At 43.4% G+C, this 21,006-nt stretch overlaps 1 protein-coding gene across 2 annotated transcripts in view; it reads right to left on the reverse strand.

Moving 5' to 3' along the window:
• Positions 12,072-21,006, reverse strand: part of TRAF5 (TNF receptor associated factor 5) — a 45,926-nt gene continuing 36,991 nt past the window's right edge. The window contains exons 8-11 of one of the 2 annotated variants that reach the window (XM_018060763.1): positions 19,131-19,223; positions 16,238-16,378; positions 14,695-14,863; positions 12,072-14,038 (exon numbers count right to left, since the gene is read on the reverse strand). In XM_018060763.1, the coding sequence (XP_017916252.1) occupies positions 13,461-14,038; positions 14,695-14,863; positions 16,238-16,378; positions 19,131-19,223 (981 nt within the window). In that variant the 3' untranslated portion in view covers positions 12,072-13,460. The remainder of the gene's footprint in view (positions 14,039-14,694; positions 14,864-16,237; positions 16,379-19,130; positions 19,224-21,006) is intronic. The other variant, XM_018060764.1, reaches the window with a different exon arrangement.

Raw genomic sequence — 21,006 nt, forward strand, 5'->3', positions numbered from 1 at the left:
ACCTGCTATGAAGAGCCAACTCACTGGAAAATACCCTGATGCTGGGAAAGACTGACAGCAGGAGGAGAAGAGGGTGACAGAGGCTGAGATGGTTGGATGGCATCACCGACTCAAAGTACATGAGTTTGAGCAAACTCTGGGAGACGGTGAAGGACAGGGAAGTGTTCACGGGGTTGCAGAGACTGGGACAGGACTTAGCAAATGAACTACAATAACAAAGCACATGGTCAGTCAGTCTGTTCAGTTGCTCAGTCATGTCCGACTCTTTGCAACCCCGTGAGCTGCAGCACGCCAGGCCTCCCTGTCCAACACCAACTCCCGGAGCCCACCCAAACTCAAGTCCATTAAGTCGGTGATGCCATCCAACAATCTCATCCTCTGTCTTCCCCTCTCCTCCTGCCCTCAATCTTACCCAGCATCAGGGTCTTTACAAACGAGTCAGCCCTTCCCGTCAGGTGGCCAAAGTATTGGAGTTTCAGCTTCAACATCAGACCTTCCAATGAACACCCAGGACTGATCTGCTTTAGGATGGACTGGTTGGATTTCCTTGCAGTCCAAGGGACTCTCAAGAGTCTTCTCCAATACCACAGTTCAAAAGTATCAGATCAGAGGAGAAATAACTTAAGAAAGAATGAAGGGATGGTGCCAAAGCAAAAACAACACCTGGTTGTGGATGTGACTGGTGATAGAAGCAAGGTCCAATGCTACAAAGAGCAATACTGCACAGGAACCTGGAATGTTAGATCCATGAATCAAGGCAAATTGGAAGTAGTCAAACAGGAGATGGCGAGAGTGAAAGTCGACATTCTAGGAATCAGCGAACTAAAATGGACTGGAATGGGTGAATTTAACTCAGATGACCATTTTATCTATTACTGTGGGCAGGAATCCCTTAGAAGAAATGGAGTAGCCATCATAGTCAACAAAAGAGTCCAAAATGCAATACTTGGATGCAATTTCAAAAATGAAAGAATGATCTCTGTTCATTTCCAAGGCAAACCATTCAATATCACGGTGATCCAAGCCTATGCCCTGTTAGGTAGATAGAACAGGGAAAAGGAGTCCAAAATGGTGGTGGCTACCAGACAAGGAAGGGAAAAGCCCATGAAAATGGAACAAAAGAAGGTCCGAGGACCAGACCTCCGGTAAAATAAACAACACTCCTGGCTGGCCCAATTTACATAGGACAGGCCCAGGGAGAGATAAACATATAAATAAAGGAGCCAAAGCTAGCTCTCTCTCTCTCCTGCGCGCTGGGGTGCTCTTCTCCTTGTGTCTTTGGATCAACGTGCCCTCATGCCTCAAAGATGGATTTTCCTGCTATCTTCTAAATAAAATAGAGCTGTAACACTGATTTGTCCAAGAGCTATAACATGGTCCATTCGAGACCTGAGAGCTATAACACGGTCTATCCAAGACCTGAGAGCTGTGACACGCCGAGGGGGCTTTAATGTCCGTCACTCCAAATCTTTGTTGTGATGAGACAAAGAACCAAGGAACATACACTCGTGTGACAGCCCCAACCAGTAACTGAAGAAGCTGAAGTTGAAAGGTTCTATGAAGACCTACAAGGCCTTTTAGGACCAACACCCAAAAAAGGTGTCCTTTTCATTATAGGGGACTGGAATGCAAAAGTAGGAAGTCAAGAAACACCTGGAGTAACAGGCACATTTGGCCTTGGGAGTACAGAAGGAAGCAGGGCAAAGGCTAATAGAATTTTGCCAAGAGAACACACTGGTCATAGCAAACACCCTCTTACAACAACACAAGAGAAGACTCTACACATGGACATCACCAGACGGTCAACACCAAAATCAGATTGATTATATTATTTGCAGCCAAAGATGGAGAAGCTCTATACAGTCTGCAAAAACAAGATCGGGAGCTGACTGTAGCTCAGATCATGAACTCCTTATGGCCAAATTCAGACTTAAATTGAAGAAAGTGGGGAAAATCACTAAACCATTCTGGTATGACCTAAATCAAATCCCTTATGATTATACAGTGGAAGTGAGAAATAGATTTAAGGGACTAGAGTGCCTGATGAACTATGGACAGAGGTTCATGACATTGTACAGGAGACAGGGATCAAGAACATCCCCAGGGAAAAGAAATGCAAAAAAGCAAAACGGCTGTCTGGGGAGGCCTTACAAATAGCTGTGAAAAGAAGAGAAGCGAAAAGCAAAGGAGAAAAGAAAAGATAGACCCATTTGAATGCAGAGTTCCAAAGAATAGCAAGGAGAGATAAGAAAGCCTTTCTCAGCAATCAATGCAAAGAAATAGAGGAAAACAACAGAACGGGAAAGACTAGAGATCTCTTCAAGAAAATTAGCGATACCAAGGGAACACTGCATGCAAAGATGGGCTCGATAAAGGACAGAAATGGTATGGACCTGACAGAAGCAGAAGATATTAAGAAAAGGTGGCAAGAATACACAGAAGAACTGTACAAAGAAGATCTTCACGACCCAGTTAATCACGATGGTTTGATCACTCACCTAGAGCCAGACATCCTGGAAAGTGAAGTCAAGTGGGCCTTAGAAAGCATCACAACAAACAAAGCTAGTGGAGGTGATGGAATTCCAGTTGAGCTATTTCAAATCCTGAAAGATGATGCTGTGAAAGTGCTGCACTCAATATGCCAGCAAATCTGGAAAACTCAGCAGTGGCCACAGGACTGGAAAAGGTCAGTTTTCATTCCAATCCCAAAGAAAGGCAATGCCAAAGAATGCTCAAACTACCGCACAATTGCACTCATCCCACACGCTAGTAAAGTAATGCTCAAAATTCTCCAAGCACATGGTGGGGATGCAAAATATTACTAAGCTCAGGGTCTAGTTGCCTGATAAAATGGAACACTCAAGGGTCTGCCTGAGAGGCTCTGAAAAGTTCTTAGAGGTCACATTTCCATAAACAGGGACCTTTTAGACAGCTTTCAGAAAAAATTCTCAGGAGAAGCAACTAAAGGGAGAATGATCAGGATTTGTGAAAGAGGAAGGGGTGAGTCCAACAGCTTTGGAGCCAAGCTATACAATGGATTCAGAGTTCAACCCCAGGCAAACTGTTACCTCGAGCAAATTAACTTTCCTATGCCTCAGTTTCCTCTTTTCTCAGTTTCCTATTCCTCAGTTTCCATCACATCCTACTCGCGATGATTAAAAAAACAATGCCTGTTAAACACACAGATCACTGGCTCTTACTACATTCTTTTCGTTAGTTGTTGCGATTATTTAACAAGGAAGGGGGCTTTTAGAGGGGAGGAGGGGCGCTGCGCTGAGAGGGCTGGTCCCTTGGTAACCGATTTAGTTAGAAGACAGGAAGATTCTGAAGCAGAAAGTAAGGTCGCATTCCCGGGACAAGTAGGGGTAGAAGTGATGGTGGGAGCATTCCCACGGTGTATAAGCAGGACGAGGAAGGGCTGAGACGAGTGTGCACAAAGAACACACCCTCCAGAATACAAGTGAGAGGCTGGCGACCGTTTCAGATCACCGAAGAGCTCACGGAAAAGGACACAGCTTCTGGGGAAACCTCGAGCGCGGGCAGTGGCGGCAGACAGACCTGGAGGGGCCCAGACGCCAGGGAAGGACTTCACAGGGGGGTGATGGAGGGCGAACCTGCGGCCTCTTTCCAGTCGCAGCTCCGACTGGGACCGTCACATACTGGAAACTGCTGGGGATGGGAAACGACCTTTCCGGGTAGGACCAGCAGCCGCGGCGCAAGGAAGCTGAGGAGACAGGGCGGCGGCGCCACGCCGTGCCAGGTGCGCCCCGCGGCGTCTCGGGCGCGCACGCGTCAGCCGGCCGGAAGCGCCCCGCCCACCACGCGGAGCGGGGCGGAGCCAAAGGGCTTCTTCCGGCCTCTGGGCCCTCCGCGGGGGCTGCTCGCGGACTGACTGCAGACCGTTTGCCCGCGCGTCACGAACCTCAAACCAGGGGCGGGTTCTGTCACAGGTTGTCACCAAACGGCAACGTTTTCCCGGAACTTGCTTGGGATTCCGTTTCAAATCTGTAGTAGATTGTCGCCAGATGACAAAGTTTTCGGTAGATTTGTTTGCCCAGATACGGTACTTGTATAATATGGAGACGTACCATGGAGAAAGCTGGGGTTATTTCTCCGGGAATTCAAGTCTTCCCTTGTTATTCTGGTTAGTCTTAGTCTGTTAGTCTTAGGTTTTGAAGAACTGATGTTTAAAGTCATCAAGATGTGGTGACTTTTTAAGGGATAAGTTCCCCCCCGCCCCACTAGGAAAGTACCCATTTCATCTACATTTTCAGTGAGTGAAGTCGCTCAGTCGTGTCCGACTCTTTGCGATCCCGTGGACTGTAACCTACCAGGCTCCTCCGTCCATGGGATTTTCCAGGCAAGAATACTGGGGTGGGTTGCCATTTCCTTTTCCAGGGGATCTTCCCGACCCAGGGATTGAACCCGGGTCTCCCGCCTTGCAGGCAAACACTTTAATCTCTGAGCCACCAGGGAAGCCCTCTACATTTTCAAACAGTATAAAATTGTCTATGGTATTAAAATTTTTTGATCTCATATTCTTAATTCATTCTTACATATTTTATTGAAGTCTTTTTTTAATCAGGTTTATTGAATCAACTTTATTTTATTGATAACCTCTATCATAGAATATTTTCTTCTTTCGTTAATGGGCTTTCCTTAAGTTCTTCCGGGCTTCTCTGGTGGCTCAGAGGTTAAAGCGTTTGCCTTCAAGCCTGGAGATTCGGGTTCAATCCCTGGGTCGGGAAGATCCCCTGGAAAAGGAAATGGCAACCCACCCCAGTATTCTTGCCTGGAAAATCCCATGGATGGAGGAGCCTGGTAGGTTACAGTCCACGGGGTCGCAAAGAGTCGGACACGACTGAGCGACTTCACTCACTCACTAAGTTCTTCCATCTTATTTGTTTGGTTTATTTTGTTCTTTGTAGAAAGCTCATGTCTTTATAATGATTAATATGAAATGTTACACACATGTATAAAGTTACAGGGAATGATATAATGAACAGTTATATACCAGCCACCTAACTACTGCATTTTAGCACTTTTCCGTATTTGCTTCAGATTTTATATTACCTATTCAGTTAGAGCCTCCTGGGAACCTTTCTGCAATCTCATTCTCCCTTTCTTCCTCTCCAAAGGATGTTGTATCTGTCATTCCCATGAAAGCTTATATTCATATATATATATAATTAGTATTCATGTTTTAAAACCTAACATAAATGATAACCATTGTGTAAATTTTGTTATATTTGTGAAAGTTATTCATGTTGATTCATGTGTTTCTAGTTTTTTTTTTTAATCTTAAGTGCTGAACATGTAGGACTATAAAGCAATTTATCCATTCTCCTGTTGCTAGTAATTTAATGATTCCTGATTTATGCCATTATGGTATGAATTAATGGCCATACTTGTACACATCTTGCTGGGCCCATGGCAAGAATTTTTGGGTACATGTTTAGAAATGAAATTGTACAGTTCAACTTTCTTTGAAATTGCCATATCCTTTTCCAGCGCTAGCACCAGTTTACGCTTCCACCAGCCATGTGATGCTCTACGCCCATGCCATCCCTTGTTTGCTGGGAGATTTTCCTTCCCCTTGTTCTTTGCTATTATAGATAATCCTGGTGGAAACTCTTGTATGTGGCTTCTGGGCTTGTGCAAGAGCATCTCTGAATATATACCTAGTTGTTCTGTTTTGTTTTAGATGAATATTTAAAAGCATATATGTGTGTCCCCCATGTTTGAGATACTTCCTCTTTTAATAGTAAAAGTTCACTTGTTCTTATTTATGTGTTTGGGTTTAATTCTAACTTGTTTTTTCTATGTATCATACTTCCTGTTGTGTTCATCTCTTTTCTGTGTTTGGTTTGATGTTTCTTTTTCCAGTTTTTTTTTTCTTCAATGGTTTGGAAGTTATACATTCAGTCTTTATCCAAATGGTTATTCTTATTATATTTTAACTCATTTAATTTTATATATTTTTAGAAGCATGTAGAGTTAATCAGTACCCATATGAGGCAGCCTTGCATAGTAAGAGTGGAGCCTCTGAAGTCAGACTGCCTGGATTCAGATCCCGGCTTTACCATTTGTTAGCTGTGTAAACTAGAGTTTATTACATAACTTCTCTGTGCCCATTGCCTCATCTGTAAGCAAGGATAAAATTTCATATACCCCATAAGATTGCTGAGAGGATTTGCATGTTAATATATATTGGGTGTGTAAAATTCTTAGGATAGTACTTAGTACATAGCACATAGCTCTCTCTAATCATCAGTTTTTTTCAACTATGAAATGGGCATTATACCTGCCTAACAGATTCATTACAAAGATTCTGTGAATTAGTGTTTATGTACAATTCTATGTAATACACTGAGCACTTTTCATGCACTTGAAATAGACATGGTGTTTGCCTTCAAGGAGTTTGTGATCTAGTAAGGGCACAGACTTGTGAAAAGAACTGCGGTATGGTGTAACCTTAATACTTTCCCCGTGACCTCAGTGTCCCCTTCTTATCTGTGCTCTACACAGAGCAGTTTTTTAGAACACGTCAGTCAGATCATGCCTTCCCCAGCCCAAATCAGGTCAACTTTCACTGCACTTGACATAAACCGCAACCTCCTCACCATGACTTCAGCACTAGATTCTGGGCCCTGCCGCCTCTTCTAATGGGCTCCCACCACACTGGCCCCGTCTCAGCTCCTTAAAGCAATTCTTTACTTATTCCTTGGTGCCCTCTGCCCCGAATTCTCATCCCACCTGCTCCCCCCCTGGGCTCACTCGTCTTTCAGGTCTCAGCTTGATTCAGTCAGGGTTAATTACAAACCACAGGGTCCACTGTGAACATGACAGGGCCTTCCTTAACATTATGTTGCCCACGGAAGCTCCAGGAAGACCACAGAGGCCGGCTGTGAGTAAAGCACAGCCAGGTATGACACCAAGACACACAAGAGGCAATAGCGAAAATCCATCACAGTGGCCACCGTCACTTGACAGCAACACCACAGCTTCTAGAAACAACCTACAGAAGTAAGGACGGCCTTCCAGAAACTCTGCCTCCAGTCCACTCACCCCTGCGAAGTCAGAGTCTGGCACGTTTCTTCTGCATCTTGCAAACCTTCTTAAAAAAAGAAGTTGCATCTTTCCAACTTCATCTTTCAAGCTGTTTTGCCTCACTGCCTGATGATTGGGACCTGGGCCACATTCCTGTGCTGCGAAGGAGGTCAAGGAGGCAAGCTTCCTCACAGGAAATTGCTCAGATTTTATAAGGGTGTTCCAAAGTGCTGAGCAGCCAGGAAACGTCACCTGAGCACTGACTATCGTGTTACCTTCCCTGACAGCCCAGAGTGTACATATTCTCCCCACCCAGCGCCATTACTCCTTCCCTGTAGTCTCATTTTCTTGAAGGCATTTATCACAAATTGTATTGTTTTATACTTATCCTGGAGCCAGAGTCTAAAGTCTAAGGAGTTGTATTCAAGCATGTGTGACTCAAACAGCCAAAATAACTTAAACATGTATTTTAGTCTTTTTTAGAAGTTAAATTTTATTGGAGTATAGTTGCTTTACCATGTGGTGTTAGTGTCTGCCTTATAGTAAAGTGACTCCATTGTGTGTGTACACATATCCACTCTTTTCAGATTTCCTTCCTATTTAGGTCACCACAGGGCACTGAGTAGGGTTCCCTGGGCTCTACAGTAGGTTCTCATCGTGCTGTGCTTAGTTGCTCAGTCGTGTCTGACTCTTTGAGACCCTGTAGCCCGCCAGGCTCCTCTGTCCATGGGGATTCTCCAGGCAAGAGTACTGGAGTGGGATGCCATGCCCTCCTTCAGGGGATTTTCCCAACCCAGGGATTGAACCCAGGCCTCTTGCAGGCAGATTCTTTACCCTCTGACCCACCAGGTAAGCCCGGTTCTCATCAGTTGTTTTATACATAGTAGTGCATATGTGTCAATCCCAATTTCCCAATTTGTCCCATCCCTCCTGTCCCCCTTTGTAACCATGTTTGTTCTCTACATCTGTGACTCTATTTCTGCTTTGCAAACAAGTTCATCAGTACCATTTTTCTAGATTCCACATATAAGCGATATTAGACAATACTTGTTTTTCTCTTTCTGACTTACTTTACTCTGTATAACGATTTCTAGGTCTGTCCACATGTCTGCAAATGGCACTATTTCATTCCTTTTTATGGCTAAGTAATATTCCATTGCATACATACCACATCTTCTTTATCCATTCCTCTGCTGATGGACATTTAGGTTGCTTCCATGTCCTTGCTATTGTAAATAGTGCTGTGATGAACACTGGGGTGCATGCATGCTTTTGAATTATGGTTTTCTCCAGATACACTCCTAGAAATGGGATTGCTGAGTCATAATGGTAGTTCTGTTTATGTTTTTTTTCAAGAATCTCCATACTGTTCTCCGTGGTGGTTGTAACCAATTTACATTCCTGCCAGCAGTGCAAGAGTGTTCCCTTTTCTCCACATCCTCTCCAGCATTTATTGTTTGTAGATTTTTTGATGATGGCCATTTTGACTGGTATGAGGTGATACATCATTGTAGTTTTGATTTGCATGTCTCTAATAATTAGTGATGTTGAACATCTTTTCATGTGTCTGTTGGCCATCTGTATGTCTTCTTTGGTGAAATGTCTATTTAGGTTTGTATCCATTTTGTGATTGGGTTGTTTGTTGTTCTGATATCAAGCTGCATGAGCTGTTTGTGTGTTGGAGATAATTCACTTGTCAGTTGCTTCCTTTGCAAATATTTTCTCCCATTCTGAGGTTTATGGTTTCCTTTGCTGTGGGAAAGCTTTTAATTAAGTCCGATTTGTTAATTTTTGTTTTTATTTTCATTATTGTAGAAGGTGGCTTGGAAAAGGTCTTGCTATGTTTTATGTCAAAGAGTGTTCTGCCTAATATTTTCCTCTGAGAGATTTTTAGTATCCAGCCTTACATTTTGGTCTTTAATCCATTTTGATAAACATGTATCCTAGTCTTTAACATAGGTCTCTTGGGTGAATAAAAGCATCAGTTCCCATTGAACTGTTCTTTCCTCTAATTCTCCGCAGTCCCACTTAAATGGGCTGCTTTGGCTTTTCTTTATAAATTTCACCTTGGACTCTCCCTTCAAGTGTTTTCTGCCTATTCTCTTATTTAGCATCATAAGTATTCAGAATGGTCTGAGAGAGACATGTTTCTGGCAGTGAGTGGAGGCGGGGGAAGTTAGGCGGAGTCTATCAGGACAACTGGGAACATGCACACAGTGGGCATTTTGGTTCACTGCTGTGATGACCTCCAGATTATGTTTTAGGAGGACAAGGACGACATCTGTTTTATTTGCAGCTAAAGTAAAATCTGACAAAAATATAGTCAGTTAGCATTTGTTTTCTGGGAAAAAAGAAAAGTACAGGAAGTGAGTTATAGACAAGGAGGTATACAGCTCAGAGCAAGGGCTCCTGGCCTAGTGGAGGGTAGGGGTTGAGTGCAAGGAAGTAAGGGCTAGTTTGAGAAGGCATCTTGGAGAGGTGAGGCCAAAGCAGAATCTTAAAAAGCAAGAATCCACCAGGCAATGGAGGAGGTGAGGATGGAGAAGAGTATTCCAGATAGAAATGAGCACAAGCACAGACAAACGTCAAAATGGGTTACTATGCTGTTGCTAAATGCAAAGCAGAACAGTCAGGAGGTGAGGCTGGAGAGGCTGAAGCAGGTATGAAGGGCCTTGCCTGCCAGGCCAGTGAGGCTGGAGTCTTGTCCTGTGGGTGACGGAGCCACAGTGGGTGAGTGAGGTGGGGAGTCACCCTTGAATTTTCATTTTAGAGATTATTGGGTGTCAATGTGAGGCTGGATCCGAAAGAGGCAAAAGAAAATATAGCGAGAACAGTTGTGAAGCAATAACTGTAGGCCAGCAAACAGGGCAGCAGTAGACAGGAGGGATACGGAATAGTAGAGATAGTTTTAAGACATTATTTGGAGGTTCAGCTGGCACACTGGCTGGGCGACTGGATGGGGAAAGTGAGGGGGAATGCACAGTGTCCAAGCTCTGGCACTGATGCTTACGTCACTCCTCGAGGGAGAACACACATGGGGCGTTATGGGCTGGCGGTGGTGGAGAGTGGAGACCTCCCATTCAGTTTTGGTGAAGTGTACTTGAAGGTACCTGCGGGACTTCTGTGCTTAGATATTCAGCAGGTACTTGGACAGAGGAGTCTTCAGGGAGATGAGGAGTTCAAGGATGCTGTGGAGTGCCCTGGAAGTGACTGCTGTTCTCAGCGGAGATTTGGCCCTGCTGACATTCAGTTCTCTTCCCATCTCCCTTGGTATCTAACCTCTGATCTCTTCTCCAAGTGCTTGGCAGGCTGCTCTTCCTCCTCCCTAAAATGTGATGTTCCCAGGGAATTTCACTACTCAAGTCCTCTCTTGTGCATCCATCAAAGATTTCTCTGCAGCCCAGAATTCTTATGTAAGGTGAAGGCCCAGGTCTGCAACCACTTTCAAGAGAAAAGAGTTTTGTTGCAGCGTGGACTGATTGTCCAAGGACCTCCACAAAGGGTTCGTGGCACTCTGTCCCATTTGTGTGTGTTCAGGATAGGTGCTGGGAATGGAGCCTGTGACTGTTTCTTGTTTCTCTGAAATCATCACGTTTGGAGACCAAGCATCAGAATTCAGATCTGTCGAGGTGTATGAGTGTGTACTCCTCTTCCATACCCTCCTTGAATCCTGCACGCACCTTTCTCAAGGTTGTTAACTCCTCATTTATGCCTGCTGTGTCAGTTTCATTGGGAACTGAATCAAGCCAAAGTGGAATAAAAATTTAAACCTTACAGATACAGAATAAAAATGACTGTTTGGATCATAAAAATGGAAAAATAATTTCCGTGGATCGATTTCCTTACAACAAAATTCATAACTCTTATTTTGTGAGAAAGATGTGCTTTTTATGATAGAATACCTTGTTCTGTGTTCACTGTTTCAATGATGAAGGAACTCATAAGTAAACCATGCCATAAGTTATACTTTTTATGTAGAGAAGTTGGTTAAAACACAAAATCAGTGTTTTGATAAATTCACGTTGAAATGTTTTTCACATCAAAGGCTTCAAACTAGTCACAGCAGTGTGCTCTCCCGTTCCTCAGAACACAAGGATGACTTTGGACCAGATGAGAAACACTGCAGACTGGCACCCAGAACCACCAGCATCCAGCTGCGCAGTCTAGAGAAAGACTTGCTGACTGCCTGAGCGGATGGGCTGACCGCCAGCTGCACCCGAGTTTACCAGCACCTGTATGGTGCTTCTCTACCAGATTTCTTCTGTGAACTCAGGTCTTTGAATTTAACCCTTTGGGAAGATTTATGTAGTATGAGTCTTTGGTATCTTGAAATTTTCACAGGGAGAGACGAAGAAAGTTCCAACTATTCCAGAAGCCACTAGTATCAATCATGCTGCTTCTGTGAGGTCAACCGATCAAGATTTGTAAGGTATGTGGTCATCACTTGAGCGTGTGCTTGTCCGTACACACTCAAGGGAGCCAGCCTAGTGTGGGTAGTGCTCAACGGCATGACAGGAGTAAAGGCCCAGGAAAACTGGGTAGTTTTGGGTTAAGCTCAGGCTTATCAAAAGTCTAGGCATCCTTGGTTGCTCAGGCGGTAAAGAGTCTGCCTGCAGTGTGGGAGACCCAGGTTCAAACCCTGGTTCGGGAAGATCCCCTGAAGAAAGGAATGGCAACCCACTCCAGTATTCTTGCCTAGAAAGTCCCATGGATGGGAGCCTGGCAGGCTACGGTCCATGTGGTTGCAAAGGTCAGACATGACTGAGTGACTTCACTTCAGGCTTATCAAGAGTCAGGGCTTCCTGACTTGGTGGCTCAGTTGCTAAAGAATCCACCTGCCAATGCAGGAGACGCTGATTTGATCCCTGGGTCAGGAAGATCCCCTGAAGAAAGAAATGGCAAGCCACTCCAGTATTCTTGCCTGGGAAATCCCACGGACAGAGGAGCCTGGCAGACTCCAGTCCATGGGGTTGCAAAAGTCAGACACGACTAAACTACTACCATCATGTCAAGAGTCAGGAGACTTTGTATAGACTTGTATTTACACTCTCAGACCCATACAGATAGATACAGAAGAACATGTTCTTTCTGTTTCACAAAGTACTCAGGACTTTGACAAGAAACATGATAAGTTTACATAAATGCCAATTTTCAAACCAATTTATGAACTCAAAATTCTACTCAAAAAGAAAAAGAGACACTCTTCTTAGCCATCAATGTCAGATGGGCGTTCTGATTTCCAGAGGAAATTGTAATGGTGTTCTCCCTAGGTTTTAATTCCTCTTATCCATATATGACATTTTCTCCATCATATACCAAATTCTGCCCATCCTAATATTAATTTACTATAATTACCAAAATACCTCTAAACTATGTTTAAACATGTATGTATATATTAAGTTGAATCTTATGAAATTGCTAATATTTGATCATTTTGTTTGTAAATAGTTTTTTCATGTGGTTTGACCTAATATGAACTTTAGCTGGATGGCTGTATCTCCTTATGCATATATACTATGCAGTGTTTTCTGCTTTACTTCAGCAGGAAGAACGAAAATACTTACTCTATTCACAAGCTCTTATGCAGCCTTGCAAAACTGTGCTTGCTGACTACTGGTAAATTTCATGAAAATATTAAAAGTGTAGTAGCTTCCACAATACAGTATTTAACCCAAAAAAGTTTGATTCAAACCGGGTATACTGACTTTGAAGTACACTATCCATCTACTTGGGCTTCCCTGGAGGCATAGGTAAAAAAATCTGCCTGCCAAGCAGGAGACACAGGTTCAATTCCTGGGTTGGGAAGATCCCCTGGAGGAGGAAATAGCAACCCACTCCAGCATTCTTGCCTGGAGAATTCCACAAACAGAGGAGCCCAGTGGGCTGTAGTCCACAGGGTCACAAAAAGTCTGACATGACATAGTGACTAAATAACAACCACCACCCATCTACTTAACTGAAATAGCCCATCCTAAAAGATAGCTTTTGTAGGCTTAAGGTCAGTTCTAGAATCCACAGGCCAAATATAAAAATACCAAAGCAGTTTCGACTGAAAGTCCTATTAATACATCTGTGTCCTCAAAGACATTTAATATTATAGAAGGCTGAGACCCTGAGACCCCACACTAAGCACCAGTTAAAGAGGTATGCTTCAGTCCTGACATTTAAGGAAGTTAACGTCTTTCAAAAGATATAAAAATATAAATAATGAGAAGATAGTCTGAGTATTGTAAGTTTCAAACTGGGACAATAAAATGTAAAAAGAAGACAGCACTTGAGAAGCCTTAAAATGACTTCACACATTAAGGACAAAAAGCCAAGTTCAAATATGCACTGAGCCCAGACTCAGTCACTACATTAACCACAGGTTCTGGATTCAAGGAGTCCTTTTATCACCCCGGAAGCAATGATTAGAGATCCTCCAGGTCAGTTAAGTCCACAGCCACTTTCAAGAAGAGGGTGTCATCCTTAATGTAGGTGTTCTTGGCATTCTCCAGAGTGGAATGAGCCACAAAGCGAGGACAGCCGGAGGCGATGTTCACCTCCCCGTCGGGTCTCTTAAAGCTGCTGCTGTTGGGGTCGGCCTTGAAGGTCTCCATAATGTGGTTCTTTTTGCCACTCTGGTCCAGAAGCACCAGGGTCACCCTCTGCCTGAACGGCCACTGCAACAGTGAGTCAAACTCCCCTCGCATCACCACAAAGTACAACGACAGGTGCGTCCCCTTCCCAGACCCGTCCCCGTTCAGGTAGGCTCGAGCGCAGAGGCGGTAGCCACACCGGCTGGTGTAGAAGGGTTGGCTGCAGATGGAGACTGTGTGTCCATCCAGCGCCTCCTTCTTCTTGAGCTTGTAGTCTGTCACCTTCCAGATGAGCTTTCCATTATAGCAGGCGCTTTCTAGCAGTTTAAATCGCTCTTCGTTTTTATTCAGCTGTGCTTTATGAATATTAATGTGGGCATCATGTTTGTTAGTCTCCCCTTCCAAAACAACTGCAAAGAAGAAAAGATTCTGAAGGCCTTAAAGCTGTCTTTCAAATATGCCCAAAGTGAAATTTGGTTATCCAAAGAGAATCAATAGAATTCTGACATTCCCAAGACGAACTGAATTCAGTGTCCACCAATGTGACATCCATATTAATAATACTGACTCTGTGATTCTCATGTCTTGGAAAGACTGGTCCCAAGAAAACCCCAATGCGTCCTCTTAAACGGAAGCTCCCTGAAGTGTAGAGAAGACCCACTCAGCATGCGTCTAGCAGACTTTGGTATGGTAAGCCCCACTAGGTTCTAACTGGGATGCTTTTAAACAGCCAAACGTGTCTGCTTCTCTATACTTGAAACAATGTTCCCCACCACATCTTTCTCCTAGCCTTCTCATTGTCTGCTCTCCTTAACAAACCATCATTCCCTATTCTTGGAATTTCCTGGCCCATTTCCACCCTGTCCTTGTTCCAGTTCCCACTCAGGGCCCTTTATCGTTTTTGTCTGAGTGGCCAGAACCTCATGTTGTTCTGTTTCACAAATACCAGACTCAGCACTGTTGACCCCGGATGGCTGTGCCTGTCCATTGGCCCGTTTGCTTGTTTTCGTGAACACATGCAGAAGTCATGAAGCACCAGAAGAGAAGCAGAAAACATTAGACATACCTAGTCTTTGGTCATTGGTTTCCAGCAGGGTGATTTTCTGTTTCATTGTATCAATTGCTTCCACCAAAGGCCTCAGATCAAATTTACTCTGTTGCTGGTTAGCCATTTGTAATAACTGACGCACCTGAACTTCTAGCCAAGCGGACTTGTCAATGTGACTGGCAAGAACCTTTCAGTACAAATGGATCATCATGTCAAAAAATGTGAATGATTCTTTGAGATCACATTTTTCAACTCAAACATTTCACCTTGAATTAACCAATTAAGGCAGTGAAAAAATGCACGGTTCAGAAGAGAGAGGATAGGACGTCAGAGAGATGAATCACCTAATACTTTCCTCCCCGCTCCGCAGTATCTCGGCTCCTGTTTCAAATCTTTGAACTGTTCTTCACCTGAATCTTACTTCTCCCTTGGATTTTCTCCTCTTGGTTCTTTAACCTATCTTTATACTTATGTTCTCCCTGTCTTTCCTCTTGCCTTATCACTTCCTTCTCCGTCACAATGCTTCTGATTCACTCCCACTCTGCAAGAGGGCAGAGGATTTGCTGGAAGAAGGCCCATCTGTTCTGGTCTGAGCACGTCAGGTGGCACTCAGTGCCCCAAGATAAGGCCTGAACATTTGGTTGCTCTCTTTAGATGGAAGGGATTAAATAAAACTATACTTCTCCTGCCCTCAGTGCCTTCACTCTTGACTGGTTTTTGTGCTAGAAAAAGGTCAGAATTAAGATAATAACAATTGATGGATTTCCTTTTTGTTATACACAAACACTCACACATATCCATACAGTATGTGGACAAAGTATGGAAATGATATGGCCTACATTTTCTGGTATAATCCTCAAAAAGATTGCCCATATCACATTATGAAGTATTTTGCACTATAAATTATATAATCACAATAAAGACATTATTCTTTAGAAATCTGTTTATGGTTATTTAACATTCATGATTTACAAAGTAATTTTTGCTCTATTTTTGTGATGTGTAAAGCATTTTCTTCCCAAAGGAATTAACAGTTTCACTTTGTTGGCTGCAAAATGCAAAACTACAGATGCGCTCAATAAATCTGAAGTCAAGTGACTAATATTGGGTCAATAATGACAACCCTCATTGCCATAAATTGTGTAAAAGTACTGTACCAGTGCAAATGTGTACTGACATGGCTACGTGTACTGGGTTATGTAAAAGATCTCTATTCTTAGGAAATACATTGTGAAGTATGTAGGGGTAAAGGGCTATAATAGACAGCTTACTCTTAAAGGGTTCAGAAAGAACACCCACCGAGAGAGAGAGACAGGGACAGGATGGGGACTAAGGACAGGGCTGGGATGAGGCGGGGGAGACAGGATGAAGGAAGCAACCGGACAGAATACTCGAGTGAATCTGGGTGCAGAACACACAGGTGTTCCTTGTACTCTCTCAGCTTTGCACATTTGAAATCATCTCCATTTAAAAAGTTAGTTTTTCCATTTTAAAAGTTAGTTAAAAAGCTAACTGGCTGTGAGGTTAAATCTTGGTTATGAATAGAAAGGCCATTTCTCACCTGCATATTTGAGAGGAAGCTTCCATTTTTGCCAAACAACTGCGCAAATTGCTTGAACTCCTTTTCGAATTTCTTTACCGTTTCTGCTAGCTGCTGGATTTTGCTTTCTTTTTGTTCTAGGCTCTTATATAAGTCAGAAATCTAATAACAGGAATATGAATGAAGTCATTTAAATGCATGCAGACAAGTTAAAACAATTTGAATAAAGTTCTAGGAAAATACTACAGGTAAGAAAGTATTTTAAGGAAAAATATATACACATATTTATAGAAAATATTTACAGGTAGATTACTATATAATTCTAAGAAAATGTTTGAAGGTACTTCAAAAAAAGAGAGAGATCCACAGATTTCTCACCAGCCTTTGCTGTGTGTAACCCACTTTGAGGGATCCTCTCAAGCTAGTGACATCACTTGACTAAATTTGCTGACCTGGTTCTTGTCTTTCATTTAGTACGCACTTACTAAACAACCAGGACTTCCCTGTAGCTCAAATGGTAAAGAATCTGCCTGCAATGCAGGAGACCTGGGTTCAAACCCTGTGTTGGGGAGATCCTCCAGAGAAGGGAATGGCAACCCACTCCAGTATTCTTGCCTGGAGGATCCCACGGACAGGGGAGCCTGGTGGGCTACAGTCCGTGGGGTTGCAAAGAGTCGGACATGACTGAGCAACTAACTACTACTGCTAAACAACCCCAGAGTTGGGATCACCACACCACATTAGATGCTGTATGCACGGTGTCAACAGCAACAGCTGCAATTTCCTATCCAATTATTACATTCATTAGCTCTTTTAATCCTCAAAGAACCCCATGAGGTGGATACAATGGTCAGCCTCATTTTATAGATAAGGAAACAGAGGCAGAGAGTTTAACCTGCCTAGAATACTGCTGGCAAGTGGTAGGCAAAACACACCACCTCTCAGGATTTGTAATCCCTTTGAGGGAAATAACTAAAAACGTTTGAGTGATCCTAGACAATCTTCTCTTACCCCTTCATCCATTCAATCAGCAATACCTGCCAACTTTAACTCCTGACACAAAACAAAACAACTCTTACAACCACTTCTCACTGTATCTTGTTTCAGCCTGGACTGCTTCTCACCTGGGCTGCTATGATAGCTTCTTAGCCAGTCATACACTGTCCCTCACACACACACACCTGACCCTCACTATATAATTTGACCCTCACTACAACCCTATTTTACAAATGAGGACATTGTGGAAGAGAGAGGTTAAGTACGTTGCCCAAACTCATATAAGCTGAAGCAGGTCTCAAACCCAGGCATTCTGTCTCCAGGGCCCTCCCTCAACAACGGCCAGGCTCTTCTGCTACACTGTCTAGTCTGCAGCGTCTTTCTGCCTGCTTCTCTGTCTTCGTTCTCATCTCTCCTTCTATCCATCTTCCATGCTACCACCAGCTGCCTTATTCTTAACCAAACAATTAACTGGCCAAGTATCTTCCTATTTAAAAATACCTGTTAACTCCTTATACCGGCAAACATTAGTTTCAACTCTGGCCCTTAAATCCTTTCTGAAATAGGGCAGAATATGAATACATTTTTAAAATCACTGAATGTATAGTTTTCGAAACTTCTTGGCTTACATGGAAGGCCATTTCAGTCTGGACCTAGCACACCCAGCCTCCAGCCTTTCCCTCTCTTACACTCTGGTGTCTCTCCACCCCCTGAACCCCATTTCCTTGAACCATCATGTCTCTCTGCCTTCACATAAACTTTCCCCTTCTGGACCATCCTCTTTCTACAACATTTTAACTGATAGACCTTCTCTTTCTTCAAGTCAGTACAGCTCGGATGTGTTACCTTGAAAAGCCTTCCACCTTCCCACAGGGCAACCTGCTCCAGCCTCTGTACCCCAACACAGGGCACCCCCATCGCATGTGCTATGGGGACAGCACCTTGTACAGTTACATTTTGGTGAGATCTTCAAGGGTAGGTACTGGGTCTCCCCTGACCCAGTGTCCACGCAACTAGCCTTGTACCTGACACCTGCCACGTGTTTGTTGAATGAACGGATAGGTGAAGGAGGCAACTGTTACATACCACAGTTACAGTTTAATCAGGCTTTCTATTTTTCTCCACCATCTGACCCTGAAACTCATATACCTACTTTAATATGGAATCAGACAACATAAAATAATCTGTAGCAGTAAAATTCAGCGCCCTCTATGCAGATGGATGGTTTCCTTCCCTACAAGGGTTTTAAAAGTCTGATGCCCTAACAAGATGATGAACTGTTGGAATAATGACTGAATAGAATCAGCATTGGATGCGGTCCACTATGAATATACCAGGGACTACGGCTTGCATTTGCATACATAATTTCACTTAATAATCACAATTCAGTGAAATAAATATGTACGTATGCATTGATTAGGTTGCAAAGTTAGTAAGTTAAGACTTATTACAAAATGTATAATACCCACAGTGCCCAGAACAGATAGTCAAACGTTGTTTCAGGGTAATACTGATTTCATTTAAAAACACCAAACACCTACTAGGTTTCTACTAGGGAATAACCAAGAGGTGTGTGGGTAGGCTGCAGAGAGGCAGTGTGGAGTACCCTGGGGAACACTGGACTGACAATCAGGGGACATGGGTTTGAGATTGAATTCTGCCCCTTAAAGTCATAAACACACCAAAATTTCTTTGAATTTAGTTATTTCATCTGTTGGTTGAGGGGGCTGGACCCAAAGAGCTCAAAGGCACTTTCTAGTTTGATGTGCTCTAATCCTAGGAATCTGTCTGGTGACTTAGTAGAAAAACATCTACCTCCAGTAGACTTCCGCTTAAAACAGAGGAGACTATAAAAATGCCAACAAGTACAAATCCCAGCAATTCTGATGCCTCCCTTTATAGTTGAACCCTTGATTACCTGCTCCTCTAATTGGAAGTTCTTTTCTAAAACCAGAAGCATGTGGTCCCGTAAGGCCAAATGCTCATGTTCCTGCAGGTTCCCCCGTTTATCCTTTAAGACAAAGAGAAACGTGAGTCAGATTGTTGAAAGGCTTCCAACATGAGGGTGGTGGCAGGACATTCTGCTAAAGCAGAACTTCAACAACTTTGCTGACTTGTCTCAAGGTGGGCTTCAGGGAAAAGGATCCCTCCCAGGCCCCTTTTACATCTTTACGATTCTTTGGCACCCAGAAGACACAGAGAGTCAGGCCACCGTCAAAATTCTCAGTGCTGCTTTCCTTCCTTGCCCTGTGCTGTGTTCAGACATTCAGTCGTGTCTGACTCTTTGTGACCCCATGGACTGTAGCCCGCCTGGCTCCTCTGTCCATGGGACTCTCCAGGCAAGAACACTGGAGTGGGGTGCCATTTCCTCCTCCAGGGATCTTCCCGACCCAGGGCTTGAACCCAAGTCCTTGTATCTTCTGCACCGGCAGGCAGGTTCATTGCTGCTAGTGCCACCTGGGAAGCCTCTCCTTGCTCTAGGAGCATATGATTGAGGGCTAAGTGTAGTTATCATCACCTCTCAACTATTCCCATACAAAACCTATCTCTTCGGTGGTGGGTTACCTCCTGATCAGCCTACCAAGCAAACTTCTCTACCACTTTTTATCACTGTCTTGCTATTATGGGCAGAAGGTGAACCGAACTGTAGTTTCAGCCCATGCAAATTTGTTGCCCTCAAAATAAAATTATATGTTTGTAAGAACAAATGGTTACTTTTTCCCTGATCCTTAAAATTTCATTGCAGGTTGCCTCTATTACTAATAAAAGCAAATGGTATGGGTGACCCATAGACTCTAAGCAAACATTTATCATCAATTTCCCTTCAGTTGAGGGTTGGCCCTCTTCCAGAGCACAACTCCCCCAGCCATGCCCACGCAGGAGTCATGGGTTCGTTCTCTGGGTTGGGAAGATACCCTGGAGGAAGGAGGGCATGGCAATCCACTCCAGTATTCTCGCCCAGAGAATCCCATGGACAGAGGAGCCTGGCAGCGACAGTCCATGGGGTCACAAAGAATTGGACAGGACTGAAGCTACTGAGCATGGTACAGCGTTCTTGTGTCAAACAACACAGCAAGCAGCAGAATGCAAAGTAGAAGTCCCCTTTTCTCTATCTCCACATCCAGTTCCCTAGTCTCAGTCACCAGAGTCAGTGAAGATATATATACATTTTCAACACAGTGAGGTCATAGTGTAAGTAATTTAAAAAATATATGCCTCATGCTTTTTATCAGATGCATAGTATTCCAAAATATGAATATACATATATATATATATTTCACTTTTGTGGATTTTTTTTGCTAAATACAGTAGTTCCAGCTTAGCCACAGTTTTGATATCTGTGGTTTCAGTTACCCATGGTTAATCATGGTCCAAAAATATTAAATAGACAATTTTAGAAAATAATTCATACTTTAAATTGCGAACTGTTGTGAGTAGCATGATGCAGTCTTTTTTCTTCCTGCTCTATCCTGCCCCAGAGGTGAGTGATCCCACTGTCCAGGTATCCAAACTATACATACTACCCACCCGTTAGTCACTTAGTCATTTCGGTTATCAGATTCACTGTTGCAGTATCAAAGTGCTGTGGTCAAGTAATCCTTATTTATTCAATAATGGCCCCAAATGATGCAGGCAATTCAGGTATCCTCTTGCTGTGCCTAATTTATAAATGTGTAACTTTATCATATGTATGTTATAGGGGAAAAAACATGGTATATATAAGGTTGGTACTAACTATGGTTTCAGACATCCATCCAGGCTCTTGGAATCTATCCTCCATGGACAAGATATAT

Source organism: Capra hircus, chromosome 16 (genome assembly GCF_001704415.2).
Source record: "Capra hircus breed San Clemente chromosome 16, ASM170441v1, whole genome shotgun sequence".
Taxonomy (NCBI): domain Eukaryota; kingdom Metazoa; phylum Chordata; class Mammalia; order Artiodactyla; family Bovidae; genus Capra; species Capra hircus.